Source organism: Chiloscyllium punctatum, chromosome 11 (assembly GCF_047496795.1).
Source record: "Chiloscyllium punctatum isolate Juve2018m chromosome 11, sChiPun1.3, whole genome shotgun sequence".
Classification (NCBI taxonomy): Eukaryota; Metazoa; Chordata; class Chondrichthyes; order Orectolobiformes; family Hemiscylliidae; genus Chiloscyllium; species Chiloscyllium punctatum.
In genome coordinates, this window is record NC_092749.1 from 15,875,315 (window position 1) to 15,893,350 (window position 18,036).

At 39.8% G+C, this 18,036-nt stretch overlaps 1 protein-coding gene across 2 annotated transcripts in view; it reads left to right on the top strand.

Annotated features, from left to right (window-relative positions):
* LOC140482762 (nuclear receptor-binding protein-like) overlaps positions 1-17,724 on the top strand; it is a 103,710-nt gene extending 85,986 nt beyond the window's left edge. For both annotated transcript variants that reach the window (XM_072580351.1, XM_072580352.1), the window contains 7 exons: positions 286-388; positions 2,212-2,262; positions 2,896-3,031; positions 3,668-3,721; positions 7,817-7,880; positions 15,109-15,164; positions 16,071-17,724. In XM_072580351.1, coding sequence (XP_072436452.1) covers positions 286-388; positions 2,212-2,262; positions 2,896-3,031; positions 3,668-3,721; positions 7,817-7,880; positions 15,109-15,164; positions 16,071-16,169 — 563 coding nt within the window. In that variant the 3' untranslated portion in view covers positions 16,170-17,724. The remainder of the gene's footprint in view (positions 1-285; positions 389-2,211; positions 2,263-2,895; positions 3,032-3,667; positions 3,722-7,816; positions 7,881-15,108; positions 15,165-16,070) is intronic.
* Positions 17,725-18,036: the final 312 nt, after the last annotated feature.

The following is an 18,036-nucleotide window of genomic DNA, read 5'->3' on the forward strand; positions in this document are numbered from 1 at the left end:
CAACGGCTGCCTCATTTCTCAGGTCCACAATGGAAACTTTTTCAATTGATAATGTAGGTTCAGTAACTGAAAAATCAGTTGCAAATGTGTATTTTTTCTTGAAGCTATGTATCATGTATTTTTTTTAAATTGAGGTTTCCACATGCTTGATTTTATTTTCTTGTCAGAGTCCAATGTGAGTGATTGCAGGGTGTAGTCTTAAATTTAAGAATAGGAATGGTTTCTTTCTTGTGGAAGGTTTCTCTAACAGGCCAAGAACGATTATCATTCAGTCTTCTGTTACAGACGTGATCCCTGAAAATGCTTTGGAAGAAATAACAAAAAGCATGGATATGAATGCAGTTCTAGCAGAGATTTTCCATCATGATGCAGAGGGAGTACAAATCAGGTATTGTAAGCATTAATTGAACCTCTTCGATCTCACCAGAAAGCATTGGCTAATAACATGTTTTCAAAATGAAGTCAGTATACATTTCCATTTGTCCTTTGATGCTTTAAGTGTTCACCAGTTATCTTGAATGTGCTTTGGGCCTGCAACAGAAGAAGAAAATTGGGTCTCCTCCTTCAACAGGCTGGACACCCAAACTTGTGAAAGACAAATAACATAAATCCAAAGGAAAAATAAATCTGATTTTGGGAGCTGTTTGCAGACATCCAAAGATCCTCGCATGCGTTCTATCCCCTGCTTTCACTTTAATGGAGACGAGCATTTATGAAAATTGAAGTCTTATCAAAATTTAAAGTCCAATCAAAAGCAGTATAAGAAATACCAATTTCAAAATAAGGTCACTGTTGTCTGAGTACAGCAGAGTGAGAGCGAATTTATCCTCTGACTTAGTAAAACACTTAACATTTAGTGTTTTAACTTATGATGATAATGTGACCAATCCTGTCCACTGCATCCAAGAGGCAATGTTCTTTTTTTCCCCCCCGAGGCTAAATTTGCTTGCAATTTTGATGAACCGGAGGCATTGCTGCAATAAATTGACTGGGATACAGTCATCCAATCATAATGGAACTCTCTTAAGTCCCTTTGTTGACAGCCCCTAAAAATCAGATTACCAGCAAAATAAATTGTACAAGCTTTCTCGACGACACCTTACAAACTTGTGACCTGTACCGCCAAGAAGCAGCGATCCCCTAATTTGTTTCTCTAAGGCAGAGAATGGCAGCTGCTTCTACATGCAAAAGTCAGTGCTTCAGTATGCTGCTCAGTATTTGGTGAACCTTAAGCAGCCATACAACTTCTCAGGGACAAAAATATAAATTGTTTGGAAAGCTCAGTAGGTCTAGCAGCATCTGTGGAGAGAAAGCAACGTTAACATTTGCGGATCTAGTGACCCTTCCTCAGAATTTATGTTAGCTAGGAAATGGATAGCATTTATGTGAATGTATGTGGATTAACTTATAGATGGAGGAATTGTTGAATTCCATGGAGTTTCTGCAGACTTCCAAGAGGAAAATGAGGTGCTGTTCTTTTCAGCTTGCAGTGAGTTTAGCAGGAGCACTGCAGCAAGGCTGAGACAGATGTTGGTCCTGGTTTGAGTTCAACAATTTCAGGGCTCAAGCACTTTACCCCAGTCCTCCACATAAGGCCTTGTCATCACATGAATTCCCCCTCATCCCACCCAATCTTCTGCATAAATACCATCCTTTTCCTTGCTAATATTTCTTCTGGGCTGAAACACTAACTCTGCTTTCTCTCCACAGATGATGCCAGATATGCTGAGTTTTTTTCCAGCAATTTCTGATTTTGTTTGATTTCAAGCATCCACAGATCTTTCAATTTTTTTTAATTTAAAGGTAATGTTCCTTTTAAAGAATAAAGACAGTGAATGTATGGAAATGCCACCACCTGCCAGTTTCCTTTTAAAGTGCACACCTACCTGGCCTAGAATTAAATTGCTGTTCCATTATAATTGTTGGGTCAAAATTCTGGAACTTTTTTCATTGCAGCACTGTGGGTGTCTTTACACCACCAAAATGGACTTCAGTTCATGAGGTGGCTTGCAATCACTCCCTCAAGCTAATTAGGGTTTGGCAGGCAATGCAACTGAATGAACTTGAGGCTATTTACAGATGTGAACCATTTTTTGTCTATCTAACATGGTTAATTTACAGTGTTATTTTTGATACCGTTTGAGTTATGGTCAATCATATGTCAAGCTGTCTATTTACTACTTAAAATAAAGCATCATTTTTTCCTTACAGATTCTCCCAGTTTCCTGCACTGGAGTTAGATAAGTTTTTAGAGGATGTGAGGTAAGAATTCCTGGGCTGGTAAATATCATTCCTCCTTGATTCTTGTGTCTATTAGATTAAGGAGCAGAAGTAAGCCATTTCAATCTATTGAGTCTACTTTGGCATTCAATGAGATCATGGATAATCTTTTAATCCACAAATTCAATTTCCTGCCTTTGCCCCATAACTCTTAAAAGCAGATCTATCTCAGCCTTGAATATACTTAATGACCCAGTCGTAACAGCTTTGTGCGGTGAAGAATTCTCCAGATTTGTAACCCTATGAAAGAAGAAATTCCTCCATGTATCTTAAATTTGTGACCTCTTACTCTGAGATTTTACTCTGACCCTATGCTTTTCCACTAGGGGGGAGAAAAAAGTTCCATATCTACACTGTCAAGTCCTCTAACAATCTTGTATGTTTAAATAAGATCACCCCTTGTCCTAGTCCTCTTCCAACAAGTATAGGCCCAATCTACTCCACCTTTCCTCATAAGACAGTCCCTCCATACTTGGTATCAGCTTAGTAACTCTGGTTTTATCTCTCTTTTGAGATAATGTGTAGATCATCACCAGCAGTTTTTTTCTAGAAGCTTAGGGTTTGTTTTCTTTATACGCTATTCTATACTAGTGATTGTCCATCTTTAATTTGAAGGAATGGTATTTATCCTTTGACTGCATTTGGAATGCCCATGCCTCAGCAGCCACAGCAAGAGACTGTGACATCACCTATTATCCCACCATCTGTGAAAACCCCAACACCAGAACCTGCAGAGCTGGAGACAAGAAAGGTAAAGTTTCACAGTCAACTTTATTTCTCTGCTTAGCCACTTATCTTATAACTTGTAACTGTTTATCCAGTGATTAAAATGTTCACACAGACAATCTGATTTTCTGAGAAGCGGCAATAGGCTGTTTTGAGTCACTGTCCAGCCCCTGTAATGATGGTTTTCTTATGGAAGTACTAGACCAGGAATTCAAGGCTATTAAACCATTAAGAATGAATAACACAGTGAGTACAGTTAGTAGCTTAGCCAAAATAAATTGGGCTAATGTAATCTCCACTATAAGACGTATAAATAGAATCCTGTCATCTGCTCCATTGTATTGTATGGTTACAAGTATTACAATCTCAGTGCACTGGTGAAGGAGAACTGTGAGAGCCCAATTTGTTTTTACCTGATTTTTTCAAAGGCTATAGTGATTTGGTGTCCTAAAAGCAGTGCTTTCTTTGTATTTGGTATGTTGCCCAGCCACAGGAGTAGAATGGGTTAGAACCTTGCAGCCCCAGTGAGCCAGCATGACTGATTTATTTATGCACTTAAACTATAAATTCCAAGTTACTTTAAATGAAGGATCCACCTGTGCTGTGCTGAAAGTGATGCAAGGATTGACTGACTTTTTTTTTTCTTATTGTGTCTTAACAGGTTGTTCAGATGCACTGCAATATTGAGCCAGTTGATGAAGGAGCCAAGCATCATGTAAGTTCTTTGCTTTCCATTAAAGCAATGCCGATTAGTTTCTTGTGCATGTTTGTTCTCCACTGTTTGAGCTGTTTTCCCCATATTCAAACTGTGAATGCTAATGTTTGTGTTGAATGAATGTATGCTTGTGAGAGAGTTCAGCATTTTTAAAAAAAGTTATTTGAAAACATTCACAGTAAATACTTTTTTAAAAACTTTACTGTTTGTGTATGTTATCTGCTACAGATCAATTAAGTAATATTTTATTCACACATTTTCTATCTGACAACATAAATAAAACTTACAGTATTTCTGTTCCTCGTTAACTCATTGCACAGAAGAAATGAAGTTGGAGGAATGAATTTGTGGCTCAAAGACCAGTGGGAGAAGTGGGTACACTGGCACTATTACTGGGAAAGTGGGATTTACTCTATGCAGGGCGGGTATTTTGGTCATAACTAGTGAATTAAAGAGGGTTTTTAACTAATTGGTGGGAATAAGGGATCAAATTTGGCAAGACGTGGTAGATGAAGAGGTTTCTACGTGGCACAAAAGAAATTCACAAAGTTAGTAAGATGTTAAATGAAAAACCGTTCATGCCAGGAAGGGATGGAGAATACAATACCAAGAGTGAATTGATAAATGGATGAGAAATTACAAAAACAATAAAAAGCAAAACTAAAGGTTCTATATATTAATGCATGCAACAATTGGAACAAAATACATGATTTTGATAAAACAATTTGTAACATATAATTCAAATTGGTAGCCATTACAGAGACAGGGTTAAAAGGTGAAGTAGGTTGGAACCTGAATAGGAGAAAGTGAGGACTGCAGATGCTGGAGATCAGAGTTGAGAGTGTGGTGCTGGAAAAGCACAGCTGGCAGGCAGCTCCTTGGATGCTGTCTAATCTGCTGTGCTTTTCCAGCACCACACTCTCAACTCTGAACCTGACTAGTCAAGGATCTCAATCCAAGAGAATGTGAAGGCCAGTTCCCTTAATTAATGATGGAATGAGCACTATGGAGAGGGGTGATTTTAAGTTCAAGAAACCAGGATCTAGAAGGCAAGAAGTTACTTTACTAATAATCACACAATGTAATAAAGTATAAAGAAACAAATAATGAGAGCTTATCCTGCTGTTTTATCAATTTAGATATATGATGTATATGCAGAAGTACCCGATAAGTTCATTGTATGTTTTCAGGTGTATTCCTAACATAGTACATAGTTGTGCAGAAGATGTTAGTAGGCTACGAAAGGACGCAGGTTAAGTGAATGGGAAGAGACCTGGCATGTATTGTATTATGGGAAAAGTGAAATTGTCCATTTTGGCAGGAAGAATAAGAAAAATTATGGAAATGGTAAAGGTTGCAGACCTCAGTTGCTGAGGAATTAATTCACAAATGACAGTGAGCAGACACAAAGTCTGTCATTCGGAAAGCTGATAGCATACTTTGTAGTCAAGTCACCTGATAAGACATAACAAGGGATGTTACAATTCAGTGATATGGGACATTGGTGAGACCTTTCCAAGAATACTGCAGAGAATTGGTCGCCTTAAGTAACGCATTGGAGGCAGTTCAGAGAAGCTTGACTCGACTTGTACAAGAATGGTCAGGCTACCTTATATCCAACATACCCTGTTGAGTTTGCAGCTGCTGGAAGATTTTTTTGCATGTCATGCTAACACAATGGCTTCCACATGTGGAAACTGCTGCTGCACATGGAGCTCTGAGGTTTGCATTGTAGAAAACAAAATTAAGGCAAATGTTGTTTGTTTCTGCTGGAGCTTAGGGTAAGAAGTAACTTTTTGATTGAAAATTCAGGATTCTCTAAAGGGTTTTGATTGGGTGATGTCATAGAGTCATAGAGATGTACAGCATGGAAACTCACCCTTCAGTCCAACCTGTCCATGCCGACCAGATATCACAACCCAAACTAGTCCCACCTTCCAGCACCTGACCCATAACCCTCCAAACCCTTCCTATTCATATACCTATCCAAATGCCTCTTAAATGTTGCAATTGTACCAGCCTCCACCACATCCTCTGGCAGCTCATTCCATACACATACCACCCTCTGCGTGAAAAAATTGTCCCTTAGATCTCTTTTATATCTTTCCCCTCTTGCCCTAAACCTATGCCCTCTAGTTCTGGACTCCCCCCACCCAGGGAAAAGACTTCGCCTATTTACCCTATCCATGCCCCTCATAATTTTGTCAGCCTCCGACACTCCAGGGAAAACAGCCCCAGCCTGTTCAGCCTCTCCCTGTAGCTCAAATCCTCCAACCCTGGCAACATTCTTGTAAATCTTTTCTGAACCCTTTCAAGTTTCACAACATCTTTCCAATAGGAAGGAGACCAGAATTGCACACTGTTCCAACAGTGGCCCAATTAATGTCCTGTACAGCCACAACATGACCTCTCAATACTCTGACCAATAAAGGAAAGCATACCAAACGCCTTTTTCACAATCCTATCTACCTGCGACTCCACTTTCAAGGAGCTATGAACCTACACTCCAAGGTCTCTTTGTTAAGCAACACTCCGTAGGACCTTACCATTAAGTGTATAAGTCCTGCTAAGATTTGCTTTCCCAAAATGCAGCACCTCGCATTTATCTGGATTAAACTCCATCTGTCACTTCTCAGCCCATTTGCCCATCTGGTCCAGATCCTGTTGTAATCGGAGGTAACCCTCTTCACTGTCCACTACACCTCCAATTTTGTGTGGAGGATATTTTCTCTTTGAGGGAATCTGGTCACTGTTATAAAAATAAAGGGTTACTCACTCAAAGTAGGTATGAGAAGGAACGTTCTGAGGGGAATGAGTGTTTGCAATGTGCTTCCTTGGAAGGTAGTGAAAGCAAAGTGTTTGTTTTTAAAGCAGAAGGATGGCCTATTAGCAATGCAGTGAAAGATTGCTGGGGTGGGTGGAAATGTGGAGTAATCGAATCAGGAAGATCTTATTGAAAGCTGGAGCAGGCTTGAGGGCCTGAATGGCATACTTCTGATTCACATGTTCATATGTATATTTTTGCCAAGATTATTTTGTTAAAAGTGAAGATCTCCCTACAAGTTCATATTCAACTTGCAACTTTTCTTTCTAAATTTCAACCATTTAAGAAGCAGGAAGATTTGAGGCTTGTTCCCAATTTTGCTCTTGGTCTAGAATTTATCATTAAATTTATTTTCTTCAAACATTTTTTCCTAAATGTCGTTTCTGTGGTATGATATAATTAAACTGAACGTCCAGTAGTGTTGATAAGCTATCTGCTGGGAAAAACTGCAAATATTCCAAATATTCATATAGAATCAGACAGGATCATTTAAATGATGATCATTACCCTCCCCAATATCCGATTTCTTTACCCCACAGAACCTCTAATCAAGATGTGCTATGAGTTACTGCAGTTTGATTCATTTGGAAGCGTTTCATCTTTGTAAATCGGAGGTTGTAGATTGAAGTCTCGTGCAATGATGTGAGCATATGGTATTGGATGTACTGAAGATGAATTTGTATATTGGGGTGATGTGTTAAACTGAGGCCCCATCTAGTCATTCAAATGGGCATTCATGATATTATCACATATTTGAAGAGAATGCAGTTTACTTGGTTTTTTTGACTAGTATTTCCTCCATCAATTAGCACTGTCAGAAGCTAACTGGTCATTTTTTCTGCTTTATTTGTGGTACTTTGCATGTCTAAATGATCACATTTGTAATATAACAAAATGTCTTGTGGCATCAAGAAGACATGGGGAGGTGCTGTACAGATACAGATGTTTCTTTACTGCTGTCCTAGATTGGTTTAGTAATTTAGCAAAAATAAAGGGTTCATTTGGGGCTTTTTGTTTTTGTCAAAATTTCATCATATGGTATGCTTAACAAACTATTGAGGACATTTGACAGTCATTTATACCAATGTAAACTAATCAATTGGAAATATTTGAGGGTTTATCATGAGTTTTGACCATTGTTGCATAGCAGACACGTGTGTGTGTGTGTGATCTGAAATGGCTAGATTGTTGTTTTTTTTTAATTTAAGCTAATTACTTATGAGGGATAAAAAATGGAGAAAACATTTGTTTGTGATTCTTTTTTCCTTCAGTTAACTCTACTCTTGAAACTGGAAGACAAGTTAAACAGACACCTCAGCTGTGACCTGTTGCCCAGTACGTACTTTAATCTGTTGTTTTGTGCGCCTCGGAATTTCAATTATTTCCCAAAATGCATCTGATTTCTTTAATTCCACAGAAATTTAAATTAGTTTGTCAAATCAATTCAGTAGCTTATATTGATCTAAAATTAAATAGTCATAGGACAACAAGAAGGGAGATGAAATTAAAATGTGGGAACAACTTGGCAGTTCTGGGAGCATCTGTGGAGAGAGAAAGAGTTAATGTTTCTGAAGAGTCATACTGGACGTGCTGAGCTCCAAATCTGTGTTTTTATCTGTTCAATAGTTGCACTATTACAGTTTAATTTGGGTTTGGGGTTTTCGCTGAGTTTCTCCAGCACTCTTTTATTTTCTTAATCAGATTTCCAGCATTCGCAGTGTTTTGCCATTATTGAGTTATTTATCAGCAAATAAATGCATTTTTTTTAATATAACTCTGCCTTGCACCTTGGTCATTTGTTCAGTAGTTTTCTAATTCAACTTTGCACCTTTTGAGGTGGGCTGGCTGAAACCAAGTTCCAGATTGCTGGAACCATTGCTCTTTCATATCAGCGTAACTTGTTCTAACTTGTAAACTAAGACCTGTAGCTGCATCTCTGTAACCTGTTGTAACTGTGATGGGAGATGTGCATTGGCAATCAAGTCCTGCAATCCCATGAGATATCCCAAAAGTGGAAATGTCCAATTCAATGACCATGATAGTTAATTTGCTTTACCCTTAAAGTTGTCTAGGGCAATTAAGAAGTTTCTTTCAGGTTTTGACAATAAACACAAGAAGTTGTTTATTATGAATAAATGTAGTTTTTAACAAGTAGCAAAATGGATTATTTGCTGCTATTATGCAAACTTGAACTGTATCCCGTTTAAATATAAAAACTCACATTTGTCAGGGCATAGACAGAGACACTGGGGAAGGTGATGGCCAAGTGGTGGTATTGCTGGACTATTAATCCGGAGACCCAGATAATGTTGTGGGGACCCAGGTTAGAATCCCGCCACAGCAGATGGTGGAATTTGTATTCTTTAAAAATCTGGAATTAAGGATCTAATGATCCTGAAACCATTGTCGATTGTCAGAAAAACACATCTGATTCAATAGTGACCTTCAGGAAAGGAAATTTACCATCCTCACCTGGTCTGGTCTATCTGTGACTTCAGAGCCACAGCAATGTGGTTCAATCTCGGTTGCCTTCTGAGCAAGCCATTCAATTGTACCAGTCACTGCAGAGTATCAAAGAAATGAAACCAGATAGATCACCTGGAATCAGCCTAGGCACCAGAAAAGACAGTGGCAGAAACAGACACGTCGACCCTACCAAGTCCTCACTGACATCTGAAAGCTCGAGCCAAAATTGGGAGAGCTCTCTCACCCATTAGTCAAGTAACAGCCTGACATAGTCATACTCACAAAATCATACCTTACAGGCCATCCCCCCACACCACCACCACCACCAACCCTGGATGTATCCTGTCTCACTGGGAGGATACATCCAGCAGAGGTGGTGGCACAGTGGTATACAGTCTGGAGGGAGTTTCTCTGGGAGTCCTCCACATTGATTCTGGACCCTATGAAGTCTTATAGCTTCAGGTCAAACATGGGCAAGGAAATCACCTGCTGATTTCCACATGCTGTCCTCCCTCAGCTAATGAATAGTACTCCTCCATATTGAACAATATTTGGAGGAAGCACTAAGGGTGGCAAGGGCACAAAGTGTACTCTGGGTGGGGTATTTCAACGTCCACCATCAAGAGTGGATTGGCAGCAGTACTACTAATCTATCTAATAGAGTCCTTAAGGATATAGCCGCGAGACTGGTTCCTTCACAACCTGCCACAGACCCAGTGAGGGAAAAAGATACTCTACCTCATGCTTACCAATCTGCCAGCTGCAGATGCATCTATCCAAAACAGTATCAGTAAGCGCAACCACCACACAGCTCTTGTGGAGACGAAAACTTGACTTCACATTGAGAATAACCTCCATCACGTTGTCTGGCACTGTCACTGTGCTAAATGGGAAGTCTTTGAACAGATCTAGCGACTCAAGATTGGGCACCCATGAGGTGCTGTGGGCCATCAACTCAACAGGAGCAGAACTGTACTCCAGCACAATCTGCAACCTCGTGGCCCGGCATAACCTCCACTCAACCATTACCATCAAGACAGGGTATCAACCCCTGGTTCAATGGAGAGTGCAGGAGGGCATGCCAGGAGCAGTAGTAGACATATATGAGGATAACTTGTCAACCTGGTGGAGCCACCAAACAAGACTACTTTCATGCCAAACAGCATAAGCAGCAAGTAATAGAGCTCCATGATTCGACAACCAATGGATCAGATCTAAGCTGTGCACTCCTGTCACATCCCATCATGAATGATGGTGGACGATTAAATAACTGACAGGAGGAGGCAACTCCACAAATATCCCCATCCTCAATGATACAAGAGCCCAGCGTGTCAGTGCAAAAGATAAGACTGAAGATCTCGCAGCCATCTTCAGCCAGAAGTACCAACTAGATTAACCACCTCAGCCTCCACCAGTGGTCCCCAGTGTTACAGATACCATTCTTCAGCCAATTCGATTCACTCCACATGATATCATTAAACAGTTGGAGGCACTGGATACAGAGGAACCTCGATCATCCAGCGTTCGATAAACTGAAATTCGGATCATCCAAACAAGATTGCAAGGTCTCAATGCGTGGCATTTGATTAACCGATCAAAATACTCCCTGTCCGTGCCCTTTGGATAATCTAGCTTCCTCTGTTCTGCAAAGGCAATGGGCCCTGACAACATTCTGGTAATAGTAATGAAGGCTTGTGCTTTAGAACTTGCCACTCACCTAGCCAAGCTGTTCCAGTACAGTTACAACACTGACATTTACCTGGCAATGTAGAAAATTGCCCAAGTATGTTAAGCGTTTTATGTACAGGACAAATCCAACCTAGACAATTACTACTCATCAGTCTATTCTCAATCATCAGTAAAGTGATGGAAGGTGTCATAAACAGTGCTATCAAGCAGTACCTGCTCAGTGACGTCCCGTTTGGGTTCCACCAGGGCCACTCCGCTCCTGATGTCCATGTTTGAACCAAGGCTGTAATAACGAGAGCTGAATTCCAGAGGTGAGGTGAGAGTGACAGCCCTTGACATCAAAGCTACATTCAACTGGGTATAGTATAAAGGAGCCCTAGCAAAACTGGAATCAGTGGGTCATCAGGGGACAAACTCTCTGCTGATTGGAGCCATTCCTGGTACATAAAAAGATGGTTGTGGTTGTTGGAGGTCAGTCATCTCAGCTCCAGGACATCTCTGCAGGAGTTCCTCAGGATAGTACCTGAGGCCCAACCATCTTCAGCTGCTTCATCAATGACCTTCCCACCATCATAAGATCAGAAGTGGGATGCTTGCCAACGATTATGCAATGATCAGCACCACTCCTCAGACATTGAAGCAGTCCATGTCTAAATGCAACAAGATCGGAACAATATCCAGGCTCAGCTGACAAGTGGCAAGTAGCATTTATACCACATGCATGCCAGACTATGACCATCACTAACAAGAGGCAATCAAACCACTGCCCCTTGACATTCGATCCTGTTATCATCACTGAATCCCCCACTATCATCATACTGGGAATTACCATTGATGAGAAACTCAACTAGACTCCCCACATTAAACACAGTGGCTACAAGAGCAGGTCAGAGGCTTGGTATGCTCCCCGCATGCCTGGATGAGTGCAGCCACAACACAAGAAGCTTGACACCATCCAGGACAAAACTGTCCACTTAATTGGAGTCATACCTAGTGCATAAAAGAGGTCCACCTCCACCACCAACGCTCAGTAGCAGTCGTGAGTACTATCTACAAGATGCACTGCAGAAATTCACCAAATATCCTCAGACAGCATTTGCTGTATGTTGACCCACAGTGCCATTTGGGAGGGAATTCCAGGATTTTAACCTCTAGTGACAGTGAAAGAACAGTGATATATTTCCATGTCAGGATGGGGAGTGGCTTGGAGGAGAACTTAAGGTGGTAGTATTCCCATGCATCTGCTGCTCTTGTCCTCCTAGATGGAGGTGGTCTTGGTTTTGGAAAGTGCTATCTAAGGATATTGGTGAATTTCTGCAGTGCATCTTGTAGATGGTACACGGTACACACTACTGCTACTGAGCATCCGTGGTAGAGGGAGTGGCTGCAGTGCCAATCAAGTGGGCAGCTTTGTCCTGGATGGTGTCCAGCATCTTGTGTTGTTGAGGCTACACTCATCCAGGCATGTGATGAATATTCCAAGCCTCTGACATGCTCTTGTAGCCACTGTATTTAATGTGGTGAGTCCAGTTGAGTTTTTGATCAGTGGTAATTCCCAGGATGATAGTGGGGGATTCAGTGATAGTGACACCATTGAATATCAAGGGGCAGTGGTTAGATTGCCTCTTGGTCGCAGTGGTTCAAGAAGACAGCCCAACATCATCATCTCAAGGGCAACTAGGACTGGGCAATAAATGCTTGCCAGTCAGTGACACCCACGTTCCACTAAAAAACAATAAACTTACAGATCTGCAGGCATTATGGGCAGTGAAACAAAATGGGTGATTTCTATTAAAAGTCCAAACCACAAGAATGGAATGAGGTAATTTTTTCACTTCTGCTGGTGAAATACTTTTCTGTCAGCCACACAGTAATAGAAGATCATTCGTTAAGATAACCCATCTATTAGACTCAGGTTTGTTTTTGTTAGTTCACCTTTCAAAATCTTTGTGCGTTGACCTTTACTGCCAGAGAGGCAAAAAAAGAGCCTTTCAAAGTCAAATGGTAAACCTTCTGCCGTTTGGGCTTTGTCCAAAACTTGAATTTTTTCTAGTTTTCATTCCAAAAACTGCATGGTTTGAACAAACCCAATTTCGCTATTTAATTCCACATACTGTAATTGATCATCATCTCCTTGAAACAAACTCTGAACCATGAGGTCCATGAGGCACTGTCAGCCATCTGCTGCATATTTGTATTCGAGTGCAATCTCATAGTCTGGCATGTGCCATACTCTGCTATCAAACCAGAGGACCAACACTGGTTCAGTAAAGAGTTTTTAGGTTGGCATGCCAGGAGACAACAGGCATAATAAAAATGAAGTACCAGCCTAATTAAGATACAACACAAAACAACCTGCATGTTGCATTAACAGAAACCGAATACTAAATAGTACCACAATCAGTGGATTAGACCTTAGCAGTCCTGTCACGTCTAGTTGTAATGAGTGGTGGATAATTAAACAGCTCACTTTAAAGAAGAAAATTCCACACACAACCCATCCTCCGTGATCAGTTCAAAAGACAAGGCTGTAACATGTGCAGCTAACTGCAGAGACCGTTTCTTATTTCTGAATGCCCCACCATCAATAGTTTTGGTCTTTAGCTTTGCTACGTTTTTGAAGAAATGAATGTATTGAGTACAGCAATAGCTCTGGGCCCTGACAACATCTCAGCAATAGTCCAAAAGGCTTGAGTTCCATAACTGGCTGTACTCCAAGCCAGCCTATTCCAGTACACCTTCAACACTGGCATAAATACAACAATGTGGAAAATTGCCTAAGTATGTATTCACAAAAAGCAGAACAATTGCTTTGAGTCATACTGAGAACAAAGGAAGATGATTGTGGTTGTTGGACACCAGTACTCTCAGTCCAAGGACATCTCTGCAGAAGTTCCTCAGGATAGGTCCTGGACCCATTTTGAGCAGCAATTAATGACCTGTTCTTCATTACCAGATGAGAAGTGGGATGTTTACTGTATAATGTTTAGTACGATGCACAAATCCTCATATACTGAAACAGTCTGACCATGTGCAACAACAACGAATGTCATTCTGGTTTGAAATGGTAAGTGACAAGTGAAATGTACACCATGCAAGTGCCAGGCTGTAACTAGCTCCAATAGGAGAATCTAACCATCTCCCCTCTGCATCTGTTGGCATTATTATTACTGAATCTCCCACTGTCAACATCCTGGAGTTTACCATTGGCACAAAATTTAACTGGACCAGACTTGTAAATACTGTGGCTACAGTAGCTAGATAAGAGCCTTGGCATTTGCAAGTAACTCACCTCCTGTTTTCCCAAACTCTGTCCAGCACTTTTATAGCAGACGTCAGGTTTGTGATAGAATGCTCACAAGTTGCCTGGATGGTTGCAGCTGTAGCAACCGTCAAGAAGGTCAGCATATTCTAGGGAAAGAATTTCGCTTGATTGACACCACATCCTTCACTTTATACATGCATTCTTTCTCCCATGGCACAGAGCGGCTGCAACGTTCCATAGTGGCAGCATCTACTAACAAGAGTTTGTCTGACAAAACTTTTCAACTATATTGTTCACCAAATCTGGCCACAGATTTAGAATTTTAAACAAGCAAATGCTTTACAACTGCCTTGGTTCTTTGCAAAAGGTGCCTAAAAGTCCATAGAGTGAGAAGAGAGCTCTTTTATTTTTGAAAAGTGTGTCAAATTACTTTAGATTTATCATCACTTTCTCATGTACGTTTCAAAGATTTGAAGAACCTGGCTGTCTTTACGCATGCAGTTGTCATGATCTGAGAACAAAATAAGTGGACACTCTATCTACCTCAGAAGGCAGATCTTCTGTCAGCATTTGCATGAAATATTATAAAACTGCCTGGCCTTCACCTCTGGACTCAATATATTCTCCCTATGAATTTCTTAACATAAATCTTATAACAAAATTGAAAAGTATTAATGATATTTGCAGTGTTCAGATTGTTCCTAAATTAATCTAATTTATTCGCTTAACTTTGGAAGAACTTTTTTTTTTAAAGTTTGTTTATAATTTCACATTGTGCTGTAGGTAGCCAGGTCATTGGATCATACTTGATGGCAACAGAGTATTAATTTGCCATCAATCATGCCTTCCATCTGGAGGTGGAAGTGACAAGGTTCCAAGATGGCTTGTAAGCATTTTGGTAGAATTTATTTTAAAGGGCTTGAGGAAGTTGCTCTGGGGAGCACTTCATGGGGCAAGAATGCAATGGTGATTGATAAATAATGTGAAAGGTTTGAGATAATCATTTGGTGAAAAAGAACTTTAATTTTAAGAAATATTTTGATAGAGCACTTCATGAAGCAGCTGAGCTATAAATTACTAAGAGCAATTGTCCTGGTTGTCCAAGTATGAACAGTAGTATTAATACTTAATTTGTGTTTACAGATGAGAGCTGTCAAGAGCTGGCAGCAGAACTTGTTCAACTGGGATTCATCAGTGAGGTAAGAAATTCAGTTTGCTTTTTGATTTTTGTTTATTGCGTAGATTTTCTTTTCTGTTCTCTCCCTCATTGCTACATTTTTATAACTTGGGTGTGGTGACCATGAAGTCATTCTCTACATTGATACTGGACACTCATCAGTGCACTTACTTAACCATATAATGACAACTGTAACTAGCTTAAAGGTATAAATCATATCTTTTGAGTAATAGGAATTAAAGAGTATTAGATTAGATTCCCTACAGTGTGGAAACAGGCCTTCCTGTTGACAACTGTCTTAAATTCTCTTCATTGTCATAACAATAATGCTTCTTGGATATGAGTAATTCTCGTTCAGAATTTGACTTGATTCACTTTTCTGAACATCCAAAATCCATTGTATACTTCACAGCTTGAGGCAGTGATGTTAAATGGAAATGTTTATGCAAAATGTGATGAAGGGGAATATTTATTAAATGGCACTTGTGTTATACACTCTCTTGCAAAAGAGACTTAATGTATTTTTCGGACTGACAGTGTATATATTTGGTCTAATTTTAAACAGCTGACCAAGGATAACAGGTTAACAGCTCTTGCTGCATCTCTGGCGCGTGCATGGTTGACAATCATGGTCAAACCAATCAGCACCCTTTTCTCATACTGTAAAAATTGACGTTCCCTTTAAGATTTGTTTCTTGCATGTCAGTCCTGATGAGTGTAAGGTGAAAAAACTGTGTATCTCTTTTTAATAATGTTTGAACAACACACAAAATAAGTGTTAAAATGGTTTTAAGATATATCTTGCATTTAAAATCATCTATAATTGAAGGGGTGTTTTGGAACTTCTGGAATAAGGTTTGAATATTGAATTATTGTGACATTTTGTTTTTAGATTTGACATAATTGCTTTTTCCTATCTTTTGAACAGATTGATCAAAGCCGGTTAACCACGTTGCTCGAGGATACATTCAGCAAATTCTTCTACAGTAGGAATGGCTCCATCTCCGATGTCACTGTTTCATCATAGCTATCCCAGAGTCATTGTTTGACGCAGCTACTTCATCATCGGTCTGAGACGGGCAAAAGACGGCATCACAGGAAGCCATGCATTCTGGCTCAATTGCATGTTGTAGTATGGTGATGAGTTTCCAGCTACGATTGGTGAACATCCCACCTTTGAAAAGTTCTGTTGTCAGTATTATGTCCCATCTGTGCTTCACCCTGTGACTGTCGTATTTTCTTTAGCCGTATGACTTGCAAAGCGCTGCCACATTGGAAAAGCGCTTTTCCTTAATTGAAGTATAGGTGGGTTGGAGACAGGTGGGGTGGGAGGGGAGGGGGAAGAAGGTTGCTTAATCTGACATGGATGCGCCACAGAAGAGCTATAAAGTGAGGGGTCTGCACAGAATGAAGTATCACTAGGTACTTTTTTGTGAACTCTTTCAAAACATTGTATCGCTTTATATATGCCAGTGATGTGCATGTTTCCTCTATATGTTGTATAATCTTTGCACATTTGTTTTCCAAGAAGTGGGATGCTAGGTGAATTTTAATTACATCCTCACAATGTTCCAGTAAACGCAGTTTAAGAGGTTGCCCTGTGAGAGCCAAGTCCCACTACTTGTCAAAGTTTAAATTTTCATAAAATGCCATGGCTTTTGTGCACAAGTATGAAAAAAAAGTGATGGTCACAACTTGATGGTTAACTAGTCTTTTTTTAAGTGACCATTTCAGTAAACATATTCAAATTGATTAATGGAATTTCAGTGAATTTGTCTGGATTCAAGCACAAAATTGAAGCATCTCGCTGTCCTTGCTCCAATGTGTATAGAATTTCTGACCCAGAAATGAAGCTACATTGCAAATCAGTTCCAAGTCCTAGGATTCAACTGATACACCAAGGCTGCCTTTATTTTAACTGAATGCTTTATTGAAGCCTTCCTTATCCTTGCCCACTTTTTTTTTTCATCAAGCCAAACCATGAAACAGATCTGTAATCCTTACTCTGTAGCATCTTGAGTTGTGTGGCTGAGGTTACGTAGTAATGCCTTCTATTTGTTTTGATACAAGAGTACACCATTGTAATTATATTGAGAATTTGTTAGCCTTGTGTTTCTGAAAAGTCAATTGGCCAAAGGAAGTTGAGATGAATTGTGTTTCATCATCTATCCTGAGCCAAATAGTACACCGTGCCCATAACATGATATGGGCATGGTTTTTTGGTGATTTTGTGTTGAGCAGAGGGAAAGGTAAAGACTGCTTGTAAGAACCAGTTTGCCAGTAACCTTTTCTGATTATGTCTTGTATTTTCTCAGCTTACTTATGTTTTCTTGTATATGTTGTGGAATGTTTTCAATCCATTCTGCACATAGACAATGAAATTTTGAAATGAAAAGAATTGAGACATGATACAACACAGTGAAACGAAAAATTCATTGTGGGGTGGGGGAGCATTGGAGAATTAATTCGAGTTGCTGTAACTTTTGGGAATTGCAAAACACTGTATTTGTGGCATTGTTTAAAGCCCTGTCTGCGTTCAATGCAGCATTCATTGGAGCAAATATACTATACTGAAAATGCAATGTGTGGCTTTTTTTTTGTTGCTAACCCTGATTGTGTCACAAAACATTGTTTTAAACATATGTGTGGGCAAATACTCTTTGAAGTACCCCATTGCCTTTCAATTTGTGCATTGAAGAGGTTGGATCCAAAGTTGTCACTCGTTACACAGCACTGTAAAATTCTAAAGATCATTCAGTGGGTATTTTGAAGCATTGCTTGCTGAGTTTTTTTTATGAAAAACTACTTTGTTTGAACTATTTGGTCTATAATTAATTTGCTCTTGTTTGAATGTATTTTTTTTAGTGAGGGGTCAACATTGGAACCTTCACATT